The sequence below is a fragment of the Lynx canadensis genome, chromosome C1 (assembly GCF_007474595.2).
Source record: "Lynx canadensis isolate LIC74 chromosome C1, mLynCan4.pri.v2, whole genome shotgun sequence".
NCBI classification, from domain to species: Eukaryota; Metazoa; Chordata; class Mammalia; order Carnivora; family Felidae; genus Lynx; species Lynx canadensis.
Genome location: NC_044310.1, coordinates 103,251,679 through 103,273,676, shown reverse-complemented (window position 1 = coordinate 103,273,676; position 21,998 = coordinate 103,251,679). Strand labels below are relative to the sequence as shown.

The following is a 21,998-nucleotide window of genomic DNA, read 5'->3' as shown; positions in this document are numbered from 1 at the left end:
GAAGCTTCTGAAGACAGAGTTTGTTATTACCTCCATTCATGTTGAGCATGGAATTTATTGAGCACAGATTGCATGTGTTTGTTTTAATTGTATTGAGCATGGAATTTGTATGTATTAGTTTTAATTATGGATTGGCTGCTCATGGGTCAGACATATATCTATTGTCCAAAATATGTGTGTGGGAGTGCAGTGGGAGGAATGATATAACATGACTGTACAGGGCTACTCGGCTACTCCTTAGTTAGGGGCCTATGGATGTCTCCCTCCCTTAATGAAAAGTAGACAACATATATATCATTGATGAATAAATATATGATGAACCTAAAAAATAAGATGATTCCCCTATAAGATTTACCCATGTTGCTTTTTCCCCAGCTGCTTTTAAGGTGCTCGATCCTTCCAGGGAAGCGAAGGACGCACTGGGGTGAGGCCCTCACTTGATTCTGCTCAGCCCTCACCCGCACCATGGCCTCCCTCTCGGAGCTCACCTGCACCTACTTGACCCTCATCGTGCATGGCTGTGAGGTGATGGTCACAGAGGCCAAGATCAATGCCCTCATTAAGGCAGCAGGTGTAAATGTTGAACCTTTCTGGCCAGGCTTGCTTGCAAAGGCCCTGGCCAGTATCAACACTGGGGCCTCATCCTCAATGTAGGGGCTGGTCGACCTGCCCCAGCAGCTGATGCTGCACCAGCAAAAGGTCCTGCTCCTTCCACCAGGGCTGCCCCGCCGCCACCTAGGAGAAGAAAGTGGAAGCAAAGAAAGAAGAATCAGAGGAGTCTGATGATGACATATGCTTTGGTTTCTCTGACCAAGCCTCTTCTGTAACCTGTTCAATAAAAAGTCGAACTATTTTTTAAAAAGCCTTATCCATGTTGACGCATGTAGCTCTAGCTTGTGCACATCCTGTTTAATAGTGCATTATATGAATACACTCTAATTTATCCATATTTTGGTAGATACTCATATAGAATATGCCTTTCAAACTGGTATTTAAAATGCTTGTTTATTCTGCCATACAACAAATAAAATAGTGAGGTCATACTTTTAGAAAGAAGTACTAAACGTATGAATTTCTCTCTCTTCTCTCACCATTTCCATCAGGGATAGCTCTTGCATATGTAAATATTATAATTTGTTTGATACCATTTAAAGCTAAGTAGTCTTCCCCCACCTGAAGTGCTTGGTAGTTCAGAATAAAATAATTAACAGTGGGCTGTAACATGAGGCTTTGCAGATATCCTTCTTTTCTGAGTGGGAGTATTGCAAGAGAAATGAAAAAGATGTCCACGGAATACTTATACACAAATGTTTATAGCAGTGTTTTTCATAGTAGACCCAACTGGAAATGACCCAAATTTCTATCAACAAAGTGAATGGATAAACATATTGTGGGATATTTATACAATGGAATACTAATTTGAATTAAAAAGTAAAATTATTGTTAACAGAATCTCAAAAACTGTTTTGTTTGTTTCTTTTTTAGAGACAGTGCATGAGCAGGGGAGAGGGGCAGAGAGAGAGAGAGATAATTGATCCCATGATCCTGGGATCATGACCCGAGCTGCAACCAAGAGTCTGATGTTCAACCAACTGAGCCACTCAAACGTCCCTGGTCGTATTTGGAAGATAACACCTTCACTAGGTTGTGAAAACTAAGCCAAGTGAAAAGGGGAGTGGGTTAGGGTAAGGCGTGGTTATATTAAACCAGCAAGAACAGGTTTTTGAGGAAGGAACATTTGAAGGAAGATCTTTAGAATGAGAATGAGCCAGACATAAAAAGAGCTAGGGGCAAGTACTTTGGGTTAAAGCAGCAGCAAGTGCAAAAGCCTGGCCACAGGAAAGGTCATGCTTTGTTGAAGAAGGGAGACCCCTTGTGGCTGAAGAGAAGACAATGAGCTAGGTGGAGAGCTGGTATGAGATTAGGCTAGAGACAGAGGCAGGAACTAGATTATGTACAGCTCTACAACCCATGGTAAGGCATATACTTTTGAAATCAGCTTCATAGGGGTATAATATGTAATATGATATATATTATAAACATATATAATTTACTTATGTATTGGGGTAAAATATATATTATATATCGGGGATAATATGTATTATTTATTTGTTATATATAATTTATTTATATATCATATATTGAGGCATCATATGTACTATATACGATAATACATATGTGTGTGTATGTGTGTGTATGTATACACACACATGTATATATATAAATAAGCTCTAGGCCCAACGTGGGGGTTGAACTCATGACCCAAGATCAAGAGTCACATGCTCTACAAACTAAACCAATGAGGTGCCCCTAGGATATAATGTATATTATATATTCATTTTACATATAATAAAAGCACTCATTTGAAGTATACAGTTTAGTGAGGTTAATTAACAATGTCAAATATGGTTACCTCACGTAACCACAATCAAGATCCAAATAAAGAACATTTCCAGTACCCAGAGTGTTCTGTTCTTCCTCATTCTGGCCAACCTTCTCCATCCTCAGTCCTAAGCCAACCATTTTCTTTTCTTTTTTTTTTTTTGCCGTCTACAAAAGACCCATTTTATTTTATTTTATTTTTTTAATTTACATCCAAGTTAGCATATAGTGCAACAATGATTTCAGGAATAGATTCCCTAATGCCCCTTCCCATGTAGCCTATCTCCCCTCCCATAACCCCTCCATCAACCCTCTGTTTGTTCACCATATTTAAGAGTCTCCTATGTTTTGTCCCCCTCCCTGTTTTTTTAATTATTTTTCCTTCCCTTCCCATATGTTCATCTGTTTTGTATCTTAAAGTCCTCATATGAGTGAAGTTATATGATATTTGTCTTTCTCTGACTAATTTCATGTAGCATAATACCCTCTAGTTCCATCCATGTAGTTGCAAATGGCAAGATTTCATTCATTTTGATTGCCGAGTAATACTCCATTGTGTGTGTGTGTGTGTGTGTGTGTGTGTGTGTATATATACCACATCTTCTTTATCCATTCATCCAGTGATGGACATTTGGGCTTTTTCCATACTTTGGCTATTGTTGATAGTGCTGCTATAAACACTGGGGTGCATGGGACCCTTCTAAACAGCACACATGTATCCCTTGGATATAGTAGGGCAATTGCTGGATCATAGGGTAGTTCTATCTTTAATTTTTTGAGGAAGCTCCATACTGTTTTCCAGAGTGGCTGCACCAGTTTGCATTCCCACCAGCAGTGCAAAAGAAATCCTCTTTCTCCGCATCCTCGCCAACACCTGTTGTTGTCTGAGTTGTTAGTGTTAGCCATTCTGACACGTGTGAGGTGATATTTCTTTGTGGTTTTGATTTGTATTTCCCTGATGAGGAGTGATGTTGAGCATTTTTTCATGTGTCGGTTGGCCATCTGGATGTCTTCTTTGGAGAAGTGTCTATTCAGGTCTTTTGCCCATTTCTTCACTGGATTATTTGTTTTTTGGGTGTTCACTTTGATAAGTTCTTTATAGATTTTGGATACTAACCCTTTATCTGATATGTCGTTTGCACATATCTTCTCCCATTCCATCAGTTTCTTTTTAGTTTTTCTGATTGTTTCCTTCGCTGTGCAGAAGCCTTTTATTTTGATGAGGTCCCAATAGTTCATTTTTGCTTTTGTTTCCCTTGCCTCTGGAGACGTGTTGAGTAAGAAGTTGCTGCAGCCAAGATCAAAGAGGTTTTTGCCTGCTTTTTCCTCGAGGAGTTTGTTGGTTTCCTGTCTTACATTTAGGTCTTTCATTCATTGTGAGTTTATTTTTGTGTATGGTGTAAGAAAGTGGTCCAGGTTCATTCTTCTGCATGTCGCTGTCCAGTTTTCCCAGCACCACTAGAAGAGACTGTCTTTATTCCACTGGATCTTCTTTCCTGCTTTGTCAAAGATTAGTTGGCCATACGTTTATGGGTCCATTTCTGGGTTCTCTATTCTGCCCCATTGATCTGAGTGTCTGTTCTTGTGCCAGTACCATACTGTCTTGATGATTACAGCTTTGTAATACAGCTTGAAGTCCGGATTGTGATGCCTCCAGCTCTGGTTTTCTTTTCCAAGATTTCTTTGGCTATTTGGGGTCTTTTCTGGTTCCATACAAACTTTAGGATGGTTGTTCTAGCTCTGTGAAGAATGCTGGTGTTATTTTGATAGGGATTGCATTGAATATGTAGATTGCTTTGGGTAGTATTGACATTTTAACAATATTTGTTCTTCCTATCCAGGAGCATGGAATCTCTTTCTTTCTTTCTTTCTTTCTTTCTTTCTTCTTCTTCTTCTTCTTTTTGTATCTTCTTCAATTTCTTTTGTAAGCTTTCTATAGTTTTCAGTGTATAGATTTTTCACCTCTTTGGTTACATTTATTCCTAGGTATTTTGTGGGTTTTGGTGCAATTGTAAATGGGATCGATTCCTTGATTTCTCTTTCTGTTGCTTCGTTGTTGGTGTATAGGAATGCAACTGAGTTCTGTGCATTGTTTTTATATCTTGTGACTTTGATGAATTCATGAATCAGTTCTAGCAGTTTTTTGGTGGAATCTTCTGGGTTTTCCATATAGAGTATCATGTCATCTGCGAAGAGTGAAAGTTTGACCTCCTCCTGGCCGATTTAGATGCTTTTATTTCTTTGTGTTGTCTGATTGCTGAAGCTAAGACTTCCAATAGTAGGTTAAATAACAGTGGCGAGAGTGGACAGCCCTATCTTGCTCCTGCCCTTAGGTGGAAAGCTCTCAGTTTTTCCCCATTGAGGAAGATATTAGTGTTGGTTCCTTTATATATCGCTTTTATGATCTTGAGGTATGATCCTTCTATCCCTACTTTCTTAGGGTTTTTATCAAGAAAGGAGTTGTATTTTGTCCAATGCTTTCTCTGCATCTGTAGAGAGGATTATGTGGTTCTTGTCCTTTCTTTTTTTGATGTGATGTATCACATTGATTGTTTTGTGGATATTGAACCAGCCCTGCATCCCAGGTATAAATCCCACTTGGTCGTGGTGAATAATTTTCTAAAGTATTGTTGGATCCGGTTGGCTAATATTTTGTTGAGGATATTTGCATCCATGTTCATCAGGGAAATTGGTCTATAGTTCTCCTTTTTCGTGAGGTCTTTGTCTGGTTTTGGAATCAAGGTAATGCTGACTTCATAGAAAGCGTTTGGAAGTTTTTCTTCCATTTCTATTTTTTGGAAGAGCTTCCAAAGAATAGGTGTTAAGTCTTCCTTAAATGTTTGGCAGAATTCTCCTGGAAAGCCATCTGGCCCTGGACTCTTGTTTTTTGGGAGATTTTTGATTACTAATTTGATTTGTTTACTGCTTATGGGTCTGCTCAAATTGTCTGTTTCTTCCTGTTTTAAGTTTTGGTAGTGTATATGTTTCTAGGAATTTGTCCATTTCTTACAGATTGCCCATTTTATTGGCGTATAATTGCTCATAATATTCTCTTATTATTGTTTGTATTTCTGCTGTGTTGGTTGTGATCTCTCCTCTTTCATCCTGATTTTGTTTATATGGGTCCTTTCCTTTTTCTTTTTCATCAGTCTGGCTAGTGGTTTATCAATTTTGTTAATCCTTTCAAAAAACAGCTTCTGGTTTCATTGATCTGTTCCAGTGGGTTTTTTTTTTTTTCTTGTTTCAATAGCATTAATTTCTGCTCTAATCTTTATTATTTCCTGTCTCCTGCTAGTTTGGGGTTTTATTTGCTGTTCTTTTTCCTGCTCTTTAAGGTGTAAGGTTATGTTGTGTATCTGAGACCTTTCTTCCTTCTTTAGGAAGGCCTGGATTGCTATGTATGAACTCCTCTTGTGAATTCCTTTGCTGTGTCCCAGAGGTTTTGGGCTGTGGTGTTACCATTTTCATTGGCTTCCATGTACTTTTTAATTTCCTCTTTAACTTCTTTGTTAGCCTATTCATTCTTTAGTAGGATGCTCTTTAGTCTCCAAGTATTTCTTATCTTTCCACATTTTTTCTTGAGCTTGATTTCGAGTTTCATAGCATTGTGGTCTGAAAATATGCACGGTGTGATCTCGATCTTTTAGTACTTGTTGGGGGATGATTTGTGTCCCAGCATGTGGTCTATTCTGGAGAACGTTCCATGTGCATTGGAGAAGAATGTGCATTCCACTGCTTTAGGATCAAATGTTCTGAATCTATCTGTTAAGTCTATCCGGTCCAGTGTGTCATTCAAAGCCATTGTTTCTTTGTTGATTTTCTGTTTAGATGATCTGTCCATTGCTGTAAGTGGGGTGTTGAAGTCCCCTACTATTATGGTATTATGTACCATATGAGTTTCTTTATGTTTGTGATGAATTGATTTATATATTTGGGTGCTGCCACATTTGGAGCATAAATGTTTACAATTGTTAGGTCTTCTTGGTGGTTAGACCCCTGAATTATGATATGCTTTTCTTCATCTCTTTGTTACAGTCTTTATTTTATTTTTTTTAAATTTTTTTATGTTTATTTTTGAGACAGAGAGAGACAGAGCATGAATGGGGGAGGGGCAGAGAGAGAGGGAGACACAGAATTGGAAGCAGGCTCCAGGCTCCGAGCCATCAGCCCAGAGCCTGACGCGGGGCTCGAACTCACGAACCATGAGATCGTGACCTGAGCTGAAGTCAGACGCTCAACCAACTGAGCCACCCAGGCTCCCCTACAGTCTTTATTTTAAAGTCTAGATTGCCTGATAAAGTATGGCTACTCTGGCTTTCTTTTGGAGACAATTAGCATGATAGATAGTTCTTCATCCCCTTACTTTCAATCTGAAGGTGACTTTAGGTCTAAGTGGGTCTCTTGTAAACAGCATATAGATGTATCTTATTTCTTATCCATTCTGTTACTGTATGTCTTTTTGATTGGAGCATTTAGTCCATTGACGTTTAGAGTGAGTACTAAAAGATAGGAATTTATTGCCATTATGTTGCTTGTAGACATGGAGTTTCTGGTGGTGTACTCTGGTCCTCTCTAGTCTTTGTTGCTTTTGGTATTTATTTATTTTTATTTATTTATTTATTTATTTATTTATTCATTTGCATCTTTTCTCCCCTCAGAAAGTCCCCCTTAATATTTCTTGCAGGGCTGGTTTAGCGTCACGAACTCCTTTAAATTTTATTTGTCTGGGAAACTTTTTTTTTTTAATTCTTTTTAATGTTTATTTATTTTTGAGAGAGACAGAGACAGAATGTGAATGGGTTAGGGGCAGAGAGAGAGAGGGAGACACAGAATCTGAAGAGAGAGGGAGACACACAATCCAGGCTCCAAGCTGTCAGCACAGAGCCCAACGCAGGGCTTGAATTCATGAGCTGTGAGATCATGACCTGACCCAAAGTCGGATGCTCAACCGACTGAGCCACCCAGGCACCCCTGTCTGGGAAATCTTTAATCTCTCCTTCTATTTTAAATGACAGTCTTGCTGGATAAAAAATTCTTGGCTACATATTTTTCTGATTCAGCACGTTGAATATATCCTGCCACTCCTTTCTGGTCTGCCAAGCATCTGTGGCTAGGTCTGCTGCAAAGCTGATCTGTCTTCCCTTGTAGGTGAAGGACTTTTTCTCCATTGCTGCTTTCATGATTCTTTCCTCACCTGAGTTATTTTGTGAATTTTACTATGATATACCTTGTTGATGGTTGGTTTTTGTTGAATCTAATGGGAGTCATCTGTGCTTCCTGGATTTTGATGTCTGTGTCTTTTCCCAAGTTAGGAAAGCTTTCCACTGAAATTTGCTAACATAACCCTTCCACCTCTTTTTCTCTCTTTTCATCTTCTGGCACCTCTATGATTCTTTTTTTTTTTTTTATATATATATGAAATTTATTGACAAATTGGTTTCCATACAACACCCAGTGCTCATCCCAAAAGGTGCCCTCCTCAATACCCATCACCCACCCTCCCCTCCCTCCCACCCCCCATCAACCCTCAGTTTGTTCTCAGTTTTTTAACAGTCTCTTATGCTTTGGCTCTCTCCCACTCTAACGTCCTTTTTTTTTTTTTTTTTTCCTTCCCCTCCACCATGGGTTCCTGTTAAGTTTCTCAGGATCCACATAAGAGTGAAACCATATGGTATCTGTCTTTCTCTGTATGGCTTATTTCACTTAGCATCACACTCTCCAGTTCCATCCACGTTGCTACAAAAGGCCATATTTCATTTTTTCTCATTGCCACGTAGTATTCCATTGTGTATATAAACCACAATTTCTTTATCCATTCATCAGTTGATGGACATTTAGGCTCTTTCCATAATTTGGCTATTGTTGAGAGTGCTGCTATGAACATGGCACCTCTATGATTCTGATGTTGTTCCTTTATAATGAATCACTGATTTCTCTAATTCTTAAATTGTACTCTTTTGCCTTAGTCTCCCTCTTTTTTTCTGCTTCATTATTCTCCATAAGTTTGTCCTGTATATCACTGATTCTCTGATCTGCCCCATCCATCCTTGGGGCCATGGCATCCATTTGAGATTTTAGCTCAGTTATAGCATTTTTTATTTCATCCGGACTAGATTTTACTTCTTTTATCTTTGCAGAAAGGAATTCTGATCTATTTCCAACTATAGCTGGTATTCTTATTATCATGATTCTAAAGTCTGGTTCAGACATGTTGCTTGTATCTGTGTTGGTTAAGTCGCTGGCTGTCGTTTCTTCCTGCTCTTTCTTTTGGGGTGATTTCCTTCATTTCATGATTTTGAAGGGAGAAAAGGAATTAATGACATAAAAAAAATTAAAATAAAAAAATTAAAATGAAAAAATTAAAAACAACACACACACAAATCAAATAAATGATGCTAGATCCTAGGTATGTTTTGGTCTGGGTTTTGAAAATGGCTTGATAGATTAGAGAAAAAACGGGAAAGGGAAAAAAAAGGAAATTATTTGAAAATTTGAAAACATGGATACACTGAAATACAATAAAATGAAATGATGGAAGTAAAAGGAACTTGAAAAAAATTACACAAAAGTAAAAAATATAGTAGAAAAAAGTAATGAAAAATATGTTTAATAAAAATTGAAAATAAAAATAATTAGTTGCCTTTTTGTATTCAAGAAAAAGAAAGGAAATGAAAAAGAGAAAAAAAATTGAATAGATGGAATAGTGAACAGACTGAAATACAATTGAAATTACTTTGTTTTCCCCTTGAAGTCAAACTATGAAGCACTTTATAGTCCGTAAACTAAGCAGGCGGAGAGACTTGTGTTCCTGAAGAGTAAGGTTGGCCCAGTTGGGTGGGGCTTAGTGTAATGGCTCCATTCTCCACTAAATGGCACTGCTCAGCTTACTGGGGTGGATTATTCAGACGCTTGTAGGTGTGTATGCACATGCGCGGGAGCCATGAAAATGGCGTCACCCACCTACCCAGTCTCTAGTATCAGAGCACTGTTCTTCCTGATCAGCAATCTTGCACCCGTCCTTTGTCTCTGGCTTCCGTCTGGTTCCCCGCTTTTACACTGTCCGTGACCAAGCCGTCAGGTTGCCAGGTGGCACCTCCCTCCTGAGCTTTATCTCAGATGCAGCTGTTTTTCCTGACTCCTTACTTCTGAAGGACTGTGGCTTTGACTGCTCAGACCTTCTGGGGGAGGGTCTCACCGAGCACTGGCCAGGTGCTGGTCGGTCGTGCCCAAGAACATTTGCAAGACCGTGCTGCTGCTGATGCCCAGAGACTGTGGCCAGTGCCAGCCCACCCCAGAAAAAGTTCACGTGATGGTGTAGCAGCAGCATTTCAGGGATTATGGAAAATCACAACACGCATCTGGTGCCAGGCTTCACCCCCAGGGACCTTGTTCCAGCACCAGCAAATGTGGTTGTTCTCCCAGGTCCACTGGGGCCTTTGCCTGTATGGGGAGGCCACACCGTGTCTACCAGATGTCCTCCCAGCAGGGGAACCACCTCTCCTGGGGTGGCCCGAAGAGCCCCAGATCCCACTCTGCTCCTGGGGATTCACCCTTCCCACCAGAGCACTGCCAGATATCGAGCTGTGGAGTTTCAGACTCTGCACCCCCCCTGTTCATAGTCTTAATGGAATTTAAACCTCTCCTTTTTCCTTTCTCCCTTTTTTTCAGTCCCTGCGGCTGTTTCCATTTTTCCATTTTCTCTCCGGATGCTTGGGGGGGAGGGGTGCTTTTCCCATATTCTCCCCCCTCCCCCACTTCATCCTCTCTCCACAAGCAGAAACAGCTTCGTGCCCTCTGCAGCTTCTCTCTCCCCCAGTTCACTTCTCCACGTTGTGTACCTGCTGAGTTCTGTGGTTCAGGCTGTGAAGATTGTTGTGTTAACCCTCAAATGAGTTTTCTAGGTGTGCAGGATGGTTTAGTGTTGATCTGGCTGTATTTCATGGATGTGAGACACACACACACAAAACTTCCATGCTGTTCTGCCAACTTGGCTCCTCCCTAAACCAACCACTTTCTTATTTCTATTATTATTGATTGGTTTTGCCTATTCTAGAATTTCATATAAAGGGAATCATAAGGAAGGTACTCTTTCATGTCTGGGATCCTTATCTCAGCACAAAGATGCCAATACAATTCAATAAGAAAGGGATAATCTTTTCAACAAAGAGTGCTGGAATGATTTTATATCTGTAAGGAGAAAAACCAACCTTAGCTCTTACCTCACACCATACTCAAGACTTAATTCAAATTTATTTGTGGACCTAAGTAAGCATGGTAAAGCTATAATCTCATAACTCAGTGGCAGACAAAGATTTCCTAGTTTGGACACTAAACAAGACAAGACCATGTACAATAAAACTGAACTTCATCAAAATTCAAAACCTCTAAAATGTCTGCTCTTCACAAGACACTGAATAAAATGAAAAAGCAAGCCACAGGCTGGGAGAAAATATTCACAGTATATATATCCAACAAAGCATGTATAGAATATATAAAGAAGTCTTACAACTAAGTAATAAGACAAAAATCTAACAAAACTGGGCAGGAGATCTGAACAGACCGTTCGCAAAAGAAGATATGTGAATGGCCAGCAGGCACAGGAAAAGAGGCTCTATATCTTGAGTTCCTAGAAAAGGAAAAAATTAAAACCATAATGAGATATCAACATACACCCAATAGAATCACTAAAATTAAAAAATATTGACAGTAACAAGTATGGGCAAGAATGTGGAGCAACCGGAATGCTCATATATTGCTAGTGGCTGTGCAGACTAGAGCAACTGCTGTGGAAAACAGTTTGGTGGTTTCTTACAAAAATATACCTACTGTATGCCCAGGAATTTAATTCCACTTTATCTCTACTATTTATTAGCTATGCTTTGTTGTTGTCGTTGTTAAGTGTTGCTCTAAGGTTTACAACATGCACTGTTACTTTATTATAATCTACCTTAGAATGCTATTATCCTGCTTCACAAATAATGTCTGACCCTTACAACAGGGTGCTTTCCTATCCTTTGTGCTGTTGGCATCACACATTTATTTTATCTCTATGTTTGCTATAGAACCCATAATACATTGTTAATGGTTTTGCTCTCAATATCCATTATCTTTGAAAGAAATAAAACAATGACAAAGAACACTGTTTTAAATTTTTTTAAATGTTTATTTATTTTTGAGAGAGAGAGAGAGAGAAAGAGAGAGAGAGAGCAGGGGAGGGGCAGAGGCAGAGGGAGATCCAGAATCCGAAGTAGGCTCCTGGCTCCCAGCTGTCAGCATACAGCCTGATGAGGGGCTCAAACTCACAAACTAGGAGATCATGACCTAAGCCAGAGTCAGATGCTTAATTGATTGAGCCACGCAGGTGCCACACAAAGAAAATTGTTTTAATATTTACTCATATATATACCATTTCCAGCATTTTCATTACATGGATTAATCCAATTTTCACCTGGTGTCCTTTTTTGTTTAACATTTCTTGTTCACACTGGCTGATGATGAATCCTCCTAATTGTTTATCTGTTCACCTTTACTTTTTAAATTACCAATAACTTACTTATATGACTTAATATAATGCTGTCTAGATAGCAGGCTTTTAATAAAGGTATTTGACTTTCACATATGCATTAAATGGGCTTTTAATAATCTTCCATTAGTCAGAAAAAGCAAATTGTTTTTATAATTATTGCAAAGTAGAATCTTATTTTGAGATACTAATTATTTCCGATTATTATTAATTAAGTAACTAAGGGATGGCACCTTGAGAAGAAGATTGGTGAGGCAGAAAAACTGAGAGATTTCTTATTATTTTGTAAACATAAAATATTCGGGAGTGAACTTTTTTTTTAAAGATTTTATTTTTTTAAGCAATCTCTACACCCAATGTAAGACTCAAACTCACAACTCTGAGATCAAGAGTCATGTGCTTTCCCGACCAAGCCAGCTAGGCACCCAGGTAGTGAGTTTAGTGATCACCAGATTGATAGACTAGTAGGTGAAACTGATTCTATTATAAATCCCAGAGAAAACAATTGATTCTTTAAAATGTGCATGTTTTGTTCTCAAAAAGGCCACAACTGTAAAATATTATACTGCCAGACAGATGTAGATGCTTATCGACCAATTTAGACACGTAGAAATGCTAAGAAGGAATTAGGTAAAAGTTGTCACTTAAACTGAGACTCTTAGACTCCTGCATAAACTGTATCAGAGGGACTTCCGCATTAATACTCAGGAGTTTTTTTTCTTGAACTAGTTTCACAGTGGAGAGAGGCTTTTTCTTTAAAAGTGCACTTAAAAGATGTTTATTTATTACACTTGTTTTTATTTACACTTCTGTAATAAAAATATATGTATATAAATACAATGGATAAAGTTACTATCATATATAACGTAAAATATATATTAGAATACATATAATATACAAATGTATATTTATATATCTGCTGTATAAATATAGCAAAAAATGTGCCATGATGAGACCTTTAGACTTTAGAAAGATGACTGTCATTATTGTCAAGAGCAAGGAGTAAAAGCTGTGGGGTGTGGGGAGGAATGGGAAAGAGGATGGTAAAAAAAAATCAATTGAGCAATTAAATGTAATTTGGGTCAAGAATAAACATTTTCTGAGGGCTTACTCTGTGTCTACAGGAAGATCTGTCTTTCAGGAGTTTATGATTCACTCAGGGAAACACCTAAGTGATAATTATAGTGAAAATATGTTCAGCTTTATTCTTGAAAAATATTTTGGGGCGCCTGGGTGGCTCAGTCGGTTAAGCGTCTGACTTCAGTTCAGGTCATGATCTCACAGTTCGTGAGATCGAGCCCCGTGTCGGGCTCTGTGCTGACAGCTCAGAGCCTGGAGCCTGCTTCACGTTCCGTGTCTCCCTCTCTCTCTGCCCCTTCCCTGTTCATGCTCTGTCTCTCTCTGTCTCAAAAATAAATAAACATTAAAAAACTAAAAAAAAAAAAGAAAGAAAAATATTTTTCACTGGATATAAGTTTCTTGGCTGACAATTTTTCTAGAACTTTAAAGATATTATCCCATTGTCTTCTGGCTTGCACAGCTTTTGAAAAGACATCTATGATAATTCTTATCTTTGTTTCTCTGTATGTGATGTGTCTTTTCCTATTGTTGCTTTCAAACTTTCTGTTTATCGGATTCTCTCTCTCTCTTTTTTTTTTTTTTTTTTTTTTAGCACCTGGATCATGATGTAAGTGATATGTGTGTGTTTATATCCTGCTTGTAGTTCATTGGATTTCCTTGATATGTGGGTTGATAATTTCATAAAATTTAGAAACTGTTTGCTCATTAGTTTTCCAAATACCTTTTCTGTTCCCCTTCTCTCTCTTCTACAGGGATTCTAATTACCTGTACATTCAATCACTTGATACTTATGTCACAAATTCCTAAAGCTTTGGGTTTTCTTCCAGCCTTTTTCCTTCTGTGCTTCATCTTGCACTGTTTCTATTGGGATGTAAGTTTACTGATCTTTTCTTCTGCAGTTTTTTTTTTAATGTTTATTTATTTTTGAGAGAGACAGAGACAGAGTGCAAGTGGGGGAGGGGCAGATGAGAGAGGGAGACACAGAATCCAAAGCAGGCTCCAGGCTCTGAGCTGTCAGCATAGAGCCTGATGTGGGGCTCGAACTCATGAACCGGGAGATCATGACCTGAGCTGAAGTCGGATGCTTAACTGACTGAGCCACCCAAGCGCCCCTCTTCTGTAGTTTTTAACTTAATATTAGTCTCACAGTGAACTTTCTCTCAGATATGGAATTTTTATCTTTAGAAGAAGTTTTATTTGGTTCCTTTTTATGTCTTCCATTGCCCTCCTCATTATGTTCATACTTTCTTTTACATTATGGAACATATGGAACATATTTATAATAGCTGCTATAATGTCTTTATTTGCTAAGTATATCATCTCTGTCATTTTTGGATCTGTTTATAGTGACTGTTTTTGTCCTGAAACTGCATTTTTCTCCTTCATCTTACATATGGCAAATTTTTAATTGGATGCTGGAAGTAATGAATATTATATTCTTGAGTTCTATCTTTTGTTACATTTCTTTACAGAATATTTGATTTTTTTCCTGTCGATCAGTTTAGTTAGTTGCAGATCAATTTGATTCTTTCAAGGCCCTTCATGAAGTTCTTTAAGTCAGGTCTAGAGACCTTCAGGGCTAATTTAGTTACACTTCTTCTTCTTCCTTTTTTTTTTTAAAGTAGGCTCTATGCCCAACGTGGGGCTTGAACTCACAACCCTGAGATTAAGAGTCCCATGCTCTACCAACTGTGAGAGCCAGCACCCCAAATTAAGCTACACTTCTTTTTTTTTTTAAGTTTATTTTGAGAGAGAGAGCAAGTGGGGGAGGGGCAGAGAGAGAGAGGAAGAGAGAGAATCCCAAGCAGGCTCCACACTGTCAATGCAAAGCCCGATGCAGGGCTCAAACTCACAAACCGTGAGACCATGACCTGAGCCAAAACCAAGTGTCAGATACTTAACTGACTGAGCCACCCAGGCGCCCCTGAAGCTACACTTCTAAGGTATGGCCATTCTGGTATCTCTACTGACTGCCCTGTGTATCCATGGATGTCTCTATGTTTCCCATAGTGGAAACTGGAATGATTTCTGGATCTGGGAATAATTTGGCTTCTTGTTGTTTGTAACTACCTGGTAATTGGTCTTCCCCACAGGTTCCTGCTTAAGTTCATGAGGTTTCTCCCTATGCACACACTGATCAGCATTCAAAGACTCAAGGAGATGCTGATGTAAATTTCTGGAATTCTTTGCATCACTGCTTCCTTTTAATATCTTGCCCCATGAATTCTAGTGCTCTTAACCTCCCCATACTCCTCTGTCTCCCCAAAAGAATGAGATGGACTCAAAAGATTGGGCTTTGTTTGGATTCTCCTTCCCTGTACTACAGTTGGGAAATTACCCCTTGGCAGGAAGTCTTGAAATGGTAGAGCCTACTTTGTTTTCCTTTTCTTAGGGACCCCTGTACTGCCTCTTGTCCAATGTCTGAAAATGGTTGTTTCTGATATTTTTACAGGTTTTTTTTTTTTACTTCTAATTACATACCCTCTTACCCATGCATGACTGGAACAGTAAACCCAGGAATACTTATATTTCATTCTAAGAGAAATACACATAAAAAGTGTTGTGTTTTTTTGAGCGAAAGCAGAGGAGTATTTGATGTCTTGTTTATATTTTTCAAAGTATCATTTTAATTACCTTGTAGAAAAAAAATTGGAGTGAAGTAAGAGTGGAATCAAAAAAACAAGTGAAAGAATAGTGCTGGAATCTTAGTAAGAGCTGTTAGTGGCTAGGTCCAGGTTTGTGGTGAGGTCGATGAGATAGAAACACAGGACTCAGTCATAGATTGACTGTTCAGCATGGTTTGGGAATTGCATGATGGTAGAGGATGAATAGAAAGTCAGATAAAAGGCAGGGAGAATCAAGACCTTTATTTTGAACATAGTATGTTTGTGAGGCCTATTAGACATCTAAGAGGAGATATCAGTAGGCAATCACATCTGTAAGTCACAAGCTCAGGAGCAATGTATAGACCAGAGATACACATTTGAGATTTGTAGGCATGTGGTTTTTATAGTTATGGGAATGGATAAAGCCATACGAAGGAGGTGGGTTGTTAAAGTACTAAAACTTGACAGCCTCTCAGGTAGATCATGCGATAGATTCTTAGTTTACTTGTAAATGTCCATCTCTAGAACAAGAGAGAAGGTCAAGCAGATATTGGCCTTTTTGGGGGAATGTTCAGTGCAGACCAACTCGGTAGTGGACATGCAGCGGGTGTTCAAGAAGCTCAGGTTCCTGAGGGAATAATTCATTACAGTGTGGAAGGCACGACTGACTGTTACTATGAGTGTGTTTCCCAGGAGAGTTGTCAGGTAAATAACCAAGAAGACCAGGAAGAACACGCCCTGTAGTTTGGATGGTTGGAAAACCCTAAGAAAATGAATTCAGTGACAACTGATTGATCGTTCATTGCCAACTGTGTCACAACTACAAAACAATGAGAAAAAGAAACCATAATAAAATGAACCCCAAATGGGTTTGTCAACATACGGGTTGTGTCAAACTGTTTTGGGTGCAAAGCAGCCTGGACTGTGGGGGGGAAGTGTGCAGGGCTGTCCTCAGGGAGACCATCCCAGCTCCTTGCCAGACAGACCTTGCCCGCTCAAGCCCAGGCACCTCCTTCAGGGGCTTCTGTGGCTGCCAGAGGGTAAGAATAAGTGCAGACTTGATCCAAATCTGCATGAGTCTCTGCGTTAGAGTGAGCTCATTTCTCACTAGCTAAGCAAAACCTCCCTCCTGCCATTGTTTTCACTATATTACTTAAATGTATTTATATAAAGGTCTTTTTATTACTATTAATATAATAAATGTTTATGGATAAAAATAATACCAAAAAGATGCTTACCGCCCACAGAATCAGTTTTATTTCAATGTATTTCTTTCTATTCTTATTCTCTTTTTTTCTTCCCTTCTCCCCTCAGCCATTCTCTTTCTGTGTCTCTGTATTTATAGCTGTATGTATATACATACATATACGCACCTATAGCTTCACAAAATAGAAATCTTAGTTTATATTCCACTTTGTATCTTTTTTTTTACTATTGTCATAGCACAAACATTTTCCTATAGCTTTCAGTATATTTGAATGTACAATTTCTAATGGCTGCATAACATTATATTATGTGGAAGTGTATATTAAAATGTATTTAATTAATCTCGTATTGTTGAACATTTACATTGCTTTCATGATTTTGTCATTATAGAAATACTATGATAAGCATCTTTTACATAATTATATTTGATCCTTTGCTAATTTCTTCAAGATGAATGTTTAAGTTCTGTGCTTTTTAACAGATTTCTTGAGAATTTTTTTGAGGGGAGCAATTTCTCCTTTGTATGGAGTTTATCTTTCTTAATAAGATTAATTCTGTTTTTAGAGTTCATTATGTATTCAGAATTCTTTTAAATGTCCCCTTTATTTATTTTTCTTTTCTTTTTTAGTTAACATACAGTGTAGTCTTGGCTTCAGAAGTAGAACCCAGTGATTCATCTCTTACATATGACACCCCGTGCTCATCCCAACAAGTGCCCTCCTTAATGCCCATCACCCATTTAGCCCTTCTCCCACCCCCACCCCTCTAGCAACCCTCAGTTTGTTCTCTGTATTTAAGTGTCTCTGATGCTTTGCCTCCTTCTCTGTTTTTATCTTATTTTTCCTTCCCTTCTCCTGTGTTCATCTGTTGAGTTTCTCAAATTCCACATATGAGTGGAATCATATGATATCTGTCTTTCTCTTGGCTTATTTCGCTTAGCATAATACGCTCTAGTTCCATCCACATTAGTATTCAGAAATTTCAATCAACCCATTAGTTTTAGGACAATTTCTTTGATATATTTCCTCATTGCTAAAACTGTTGTTAAACCAAGACTTCCCCTCTATCAAATATTTTGTATTTCCTAGGGGAAGAATCAAAATGATCACCAACTTTCTATTATTCATTTAAACTTTGAGGCAATACCGGGTTCTTTCCCAGAGCATCTGTTCTAGATTCGGAGTGAGTGAACTGTAGTGGAAAGAGCAGCCTTTGTTGCCAGGTAGATTTGAATCCCAGCTTTGCCCCTCTAATCCTAGACAAGTGATTGCTGTAATCTCTCTGTGTAAGTCTCAGTTTATTTATCTAAATGATAAAGATCATTGTATCCGTCCCATAAGTTTTTTTTAAGAAGGATTAAATTTGATTATCTATTAGTCCATGTAAAAATCTCTTAAGATACATGTGCTCCTCAGATCTATCTTCCAAATGTTTCCCACCTGTGTTCTTATCAGATCTACTGCTAACCCCCTAGTCCAGGCTACCATCAACTGCCTCTGGGACTGTGCAACAGCCTCCTCACTGACCTCCCAGCCTCCACTCTTGCCTCTATTAGTCTATTCTCCTTACTGAAGCCAGAGTGACTCTTTTTTAAAATTTTGTTTTGTTTTTTAATTTATTTGAGAGAGAGACAGAGAACACAAAAGGGGGAGAGAGGGGCAGAAGGAGAAAGAGAATCTCAAAGCTCTGTGCTCAGTGTGAAGTCCAATGCAGGGCTCAATCCCATGACCCTGGGATGGGCCCTCAACATAACAGTGGTTAAACTTACGATTTTTTGACTCTACAATGGTGTGAAAGCAATAGGCATTCAGTAGAAACTGTACTTCAGGTTGTGAATTTTGGTCTTTTCTAGGGGTAGTGATATGCAGTACTGTTCTCGCTCGTGATGCTGAGGGGGGGACCGCAGCTCCCAGTCAGCCAGGCAGTGTACAGACAACGATTCTGTACCCATTGAACCATTCTGTACTTTCAGTACAGTATTCACTAAATTACATGAGATCTTCAATACTTCATTTTAAACAGGCTTTGTCCAACTGTGGGCTAATGTGTTCTGAGCACACTTAAGGTAGGCTAGGCTAAGCTAGGATGTTCAGTAGTTTGGGAGTGTTAAATGAATTTTGACTTACAATATTTTCAATTTACAATGAGTTTATTGGGGTGTAACCCCATCGTAAGTCAAGGATGATGTGTAGATACAAATCCTGCTGTCCCACTTCCAGTGCTTTCTCATCACACAAGGAGAAAGCCTCGAATGTCCTGGCCTCTGAGGTCTGTGTGATCTGGCCCCTGACTACTCAGACATTAATTCTCACCCCTTGTCTTAGTCTCACTTGGCTTCATCCCCACTAGGCTTGTTGCTGTTTTCAACTACACCAAGCATGTTCCCACTGTTCTTTTCATATATACAATGCAAATTTATTCAGTCTTTAAAAAGAAAGCCATACTGCCTTTTGCAACAATGCAGATGAACTTTGGGGACAATATGCTAAGTGAAATAACCCAGACACAGAAAGTAAAAAATCAAACAAACAAACTTCATGATATCACTTACATGTGGCATCTTAAAAAGTTGAGTGCATCGAAGCAGAGGGTAGAACAGTGGTTATGAATGTCAGGGAGGTGGGGGAAGCGTGGAGATGTTGGTCAATGGGTATGAAGTAACAGTTATATGAGTAAGTCTTGAGATCTAAAGTACAACATGGTGACTCTGGGTCATAAAACTGTGTTGAATAGTACAATGTTGCAAAGAAAGAATATTTCAGATGCTCTTATAAAAATGGTAACAATGTAAGGATGTACATAATTATTAGAAATAAAATAAGATAAAGACATATGTATAACATAGGTTTTTAAGAGAGCTACTAAGCATGTTCCCATTTGCTGTCCCCTCTGCCTAGAATTTTTCCCCTAGATATTTGCACAATTTATTCCCCTTTCCCTCTCTCCTCCCTTGTCACCTCCTTGGAGAGGGGTGCCCCACCCTCTCAACTGTAAGAGAATTCCTTGTTATCCCCTTAGTTTATTCATTTCTCTTTATGACACTAACCATTATCTGACATTTAATAAGACATAGAGATGTATATTTAATTTCTGTCTTCCCAACCAGAATATAAACTCTGTGAGGCCATCTCCTTAATTTTGTTCACCCCTCCAGTCTTAATGCCTAGTGTGATATCTGGCATACTGAAAGGTGCTCAATACATTTTCTTGAATAAATGCATGAAGGAACAAGTAAATCCATGTATGTTTTTAAAATTATTTTGGGATCCAGTACATTTTTGGGGGATAAAACCCTAGATTAATTCATTTCTATTTTATCTAACTCTATCTAGTCTAGTCTTCCTGGGTACCCCTCCTTTATTTTAGCAAAGCTGTCATTTTTCACGTGTATTTTTTCCCCAAATTTTTATTTAAATTTACTTAGTTAATATATTAGTTTCAGGAATTGGTTTCAGGGGTAGAATTTAGTGATTCATCACTTACATGTAACATCCAGTTCTCAAAATAACAAGTGCCCTTCTTAATATCCATCACCCATTTAGCCCATCCCCCACCCACATTCCTCCATCAACCCTCAGTTTGTTCTCTATTGTTAAGAGTCTCCCTTATGGTTTACCTCCCCCCTTTTCCCCCTTTCCATATGTTCATCTGTTTTGTTTCTTAAATTCCACATATTTAGTGAAACCATATGGTATTTGTCTAACTTATTTCACTTAGCATAATACGCTCTAGCTCCACCCAAGTCATTGCAAATGGCAAGATCTCATTCTTTTTGATGACTGATTAATATTCCATTGGGTGTGTGTGTGTGTGTGTGTGTGTGTGTGTGTGTATGTGTATGTGTATGTCACATTTTCTTTATCCACTCATCAGTTGGTGGACATTTGAGCTCTTTCCATAACTTAGCTATTGTTGATGATGCTACTATAAACACTGGGTAGCATGTACCCCTTTGAATCTGTATTTTTGTTTCCTTTAGGTAAATATCTAGTAGTGCAATTGCTGTGTTTTAAGGTAGTTCTATTTTTTACTTTTTCAGGAACCTTCATACAGTTTTCCAGAAAACTGGCTGTATCAGTTTGTATTCCCACCAACAGTGCACGAGGGTTCCCCTTTCTCTGCATCCTTGCCAACATCTGTTGTTTCCTGTATTCTTAATTTTAGCCATTCTGACAGGTGTAAGGTGGTATCTCATCATGGTTTTGATTTGTATTTACCTGATGATGAGTGATGTTGAGCATCTTCTCATGTGTGTGTTAGCCATCTGGATGTCTTCTTTGGAAAAATGTCTATTCATGTCTTCTGCCCATTTCTTAACTGGATTATTTGTTTTTTGGGTGCTGAGTTTGATTAAGTTTTATATATATTTTGGATACTAACCCTTTATCAGATATATCATTTGCAAATATCTTCTCCCATTCTGTAAATCGCCTTTTAAGTTTTGTTGATTGTTTCCTTTGCTGTGCAGATTTTTTTTTATCTTGATGAAGTCTCAAGAGTTCATTTTTGCTTTTGTTTGCCTTGCTTCTGGCAACATGTCTAGTAAGAAGTTGCTCTGGCTGAGGTCAAAGAGGTTGATGCCCATGCTTTCCTCTAGGATTTTAATGGTTTCCTGTCTCACATTTAGGTCTTTCAACCATTTTGAATTTATTTTTGTGTATGGTGTAAGAAAGTGGTCCAATTCATTCTTTGGCATGTTGCTGCCCAATTTTCCCAACACCATCTGTTGAAGAGACTGTCTTTTTCTATAGGATATTCTTTCCTGGTTTGTCAAGATGAGTTGACCATACTGTTGTGGGTTCATTTCTGGGTTTTCTGTTGTGTTCTATGAGTCAGGTTTATGGTAGTACCATAATATCTTGATCACTACAGCTTTGTAATACAGCTCGATGTCCAAAATCATGATGCCTCCAACTTTGCTTTGCTTATTCAGGATTTCTTTGGCTATTTGGGGTCTCTGTAGTTCCATACCAGTTTGAGGATTGTTTGTACTAGCTCTGTGAAAAATGCTGGTGGTATTTTGATAGGGATTGCATTAAATGTGTAGATTTCTTTGGTCAGTATAGACATTTTGACAATGTTTTTTCTCCTAATCCATGAGTATGGATTTTTTTCCCATTTCTTTGTGTCCTCTTCAATTTCTTTCATAAGTTATATAGTTTTCAGAGTACCGATCTTTTACCTCTTTGGTTAGGTTTATT

General features: G+C 38.4%; 1 protein-coding gene across 1 annotated transcript; it reads left to right on the top strand.

Annotated features, from left to right (window-relative positions):
• The first annotated feature begins 465 nt into the window (after positions 1-465).
• Positions 466-16,335, top strand: LOC115519786 (60S acidic ribosomal protein P1-like). The gene is given in 5 exon segments (XM_032594095.1): positions 466-634; positions 637-737; positions 740-823; positions 4,716-4,793; positions 16,117-16,335. Coding segments are annotated over 5 exon segments (651 nt in total).
• Positions 16,336-21,998: the final 5,663 nt, after the last annotated feature.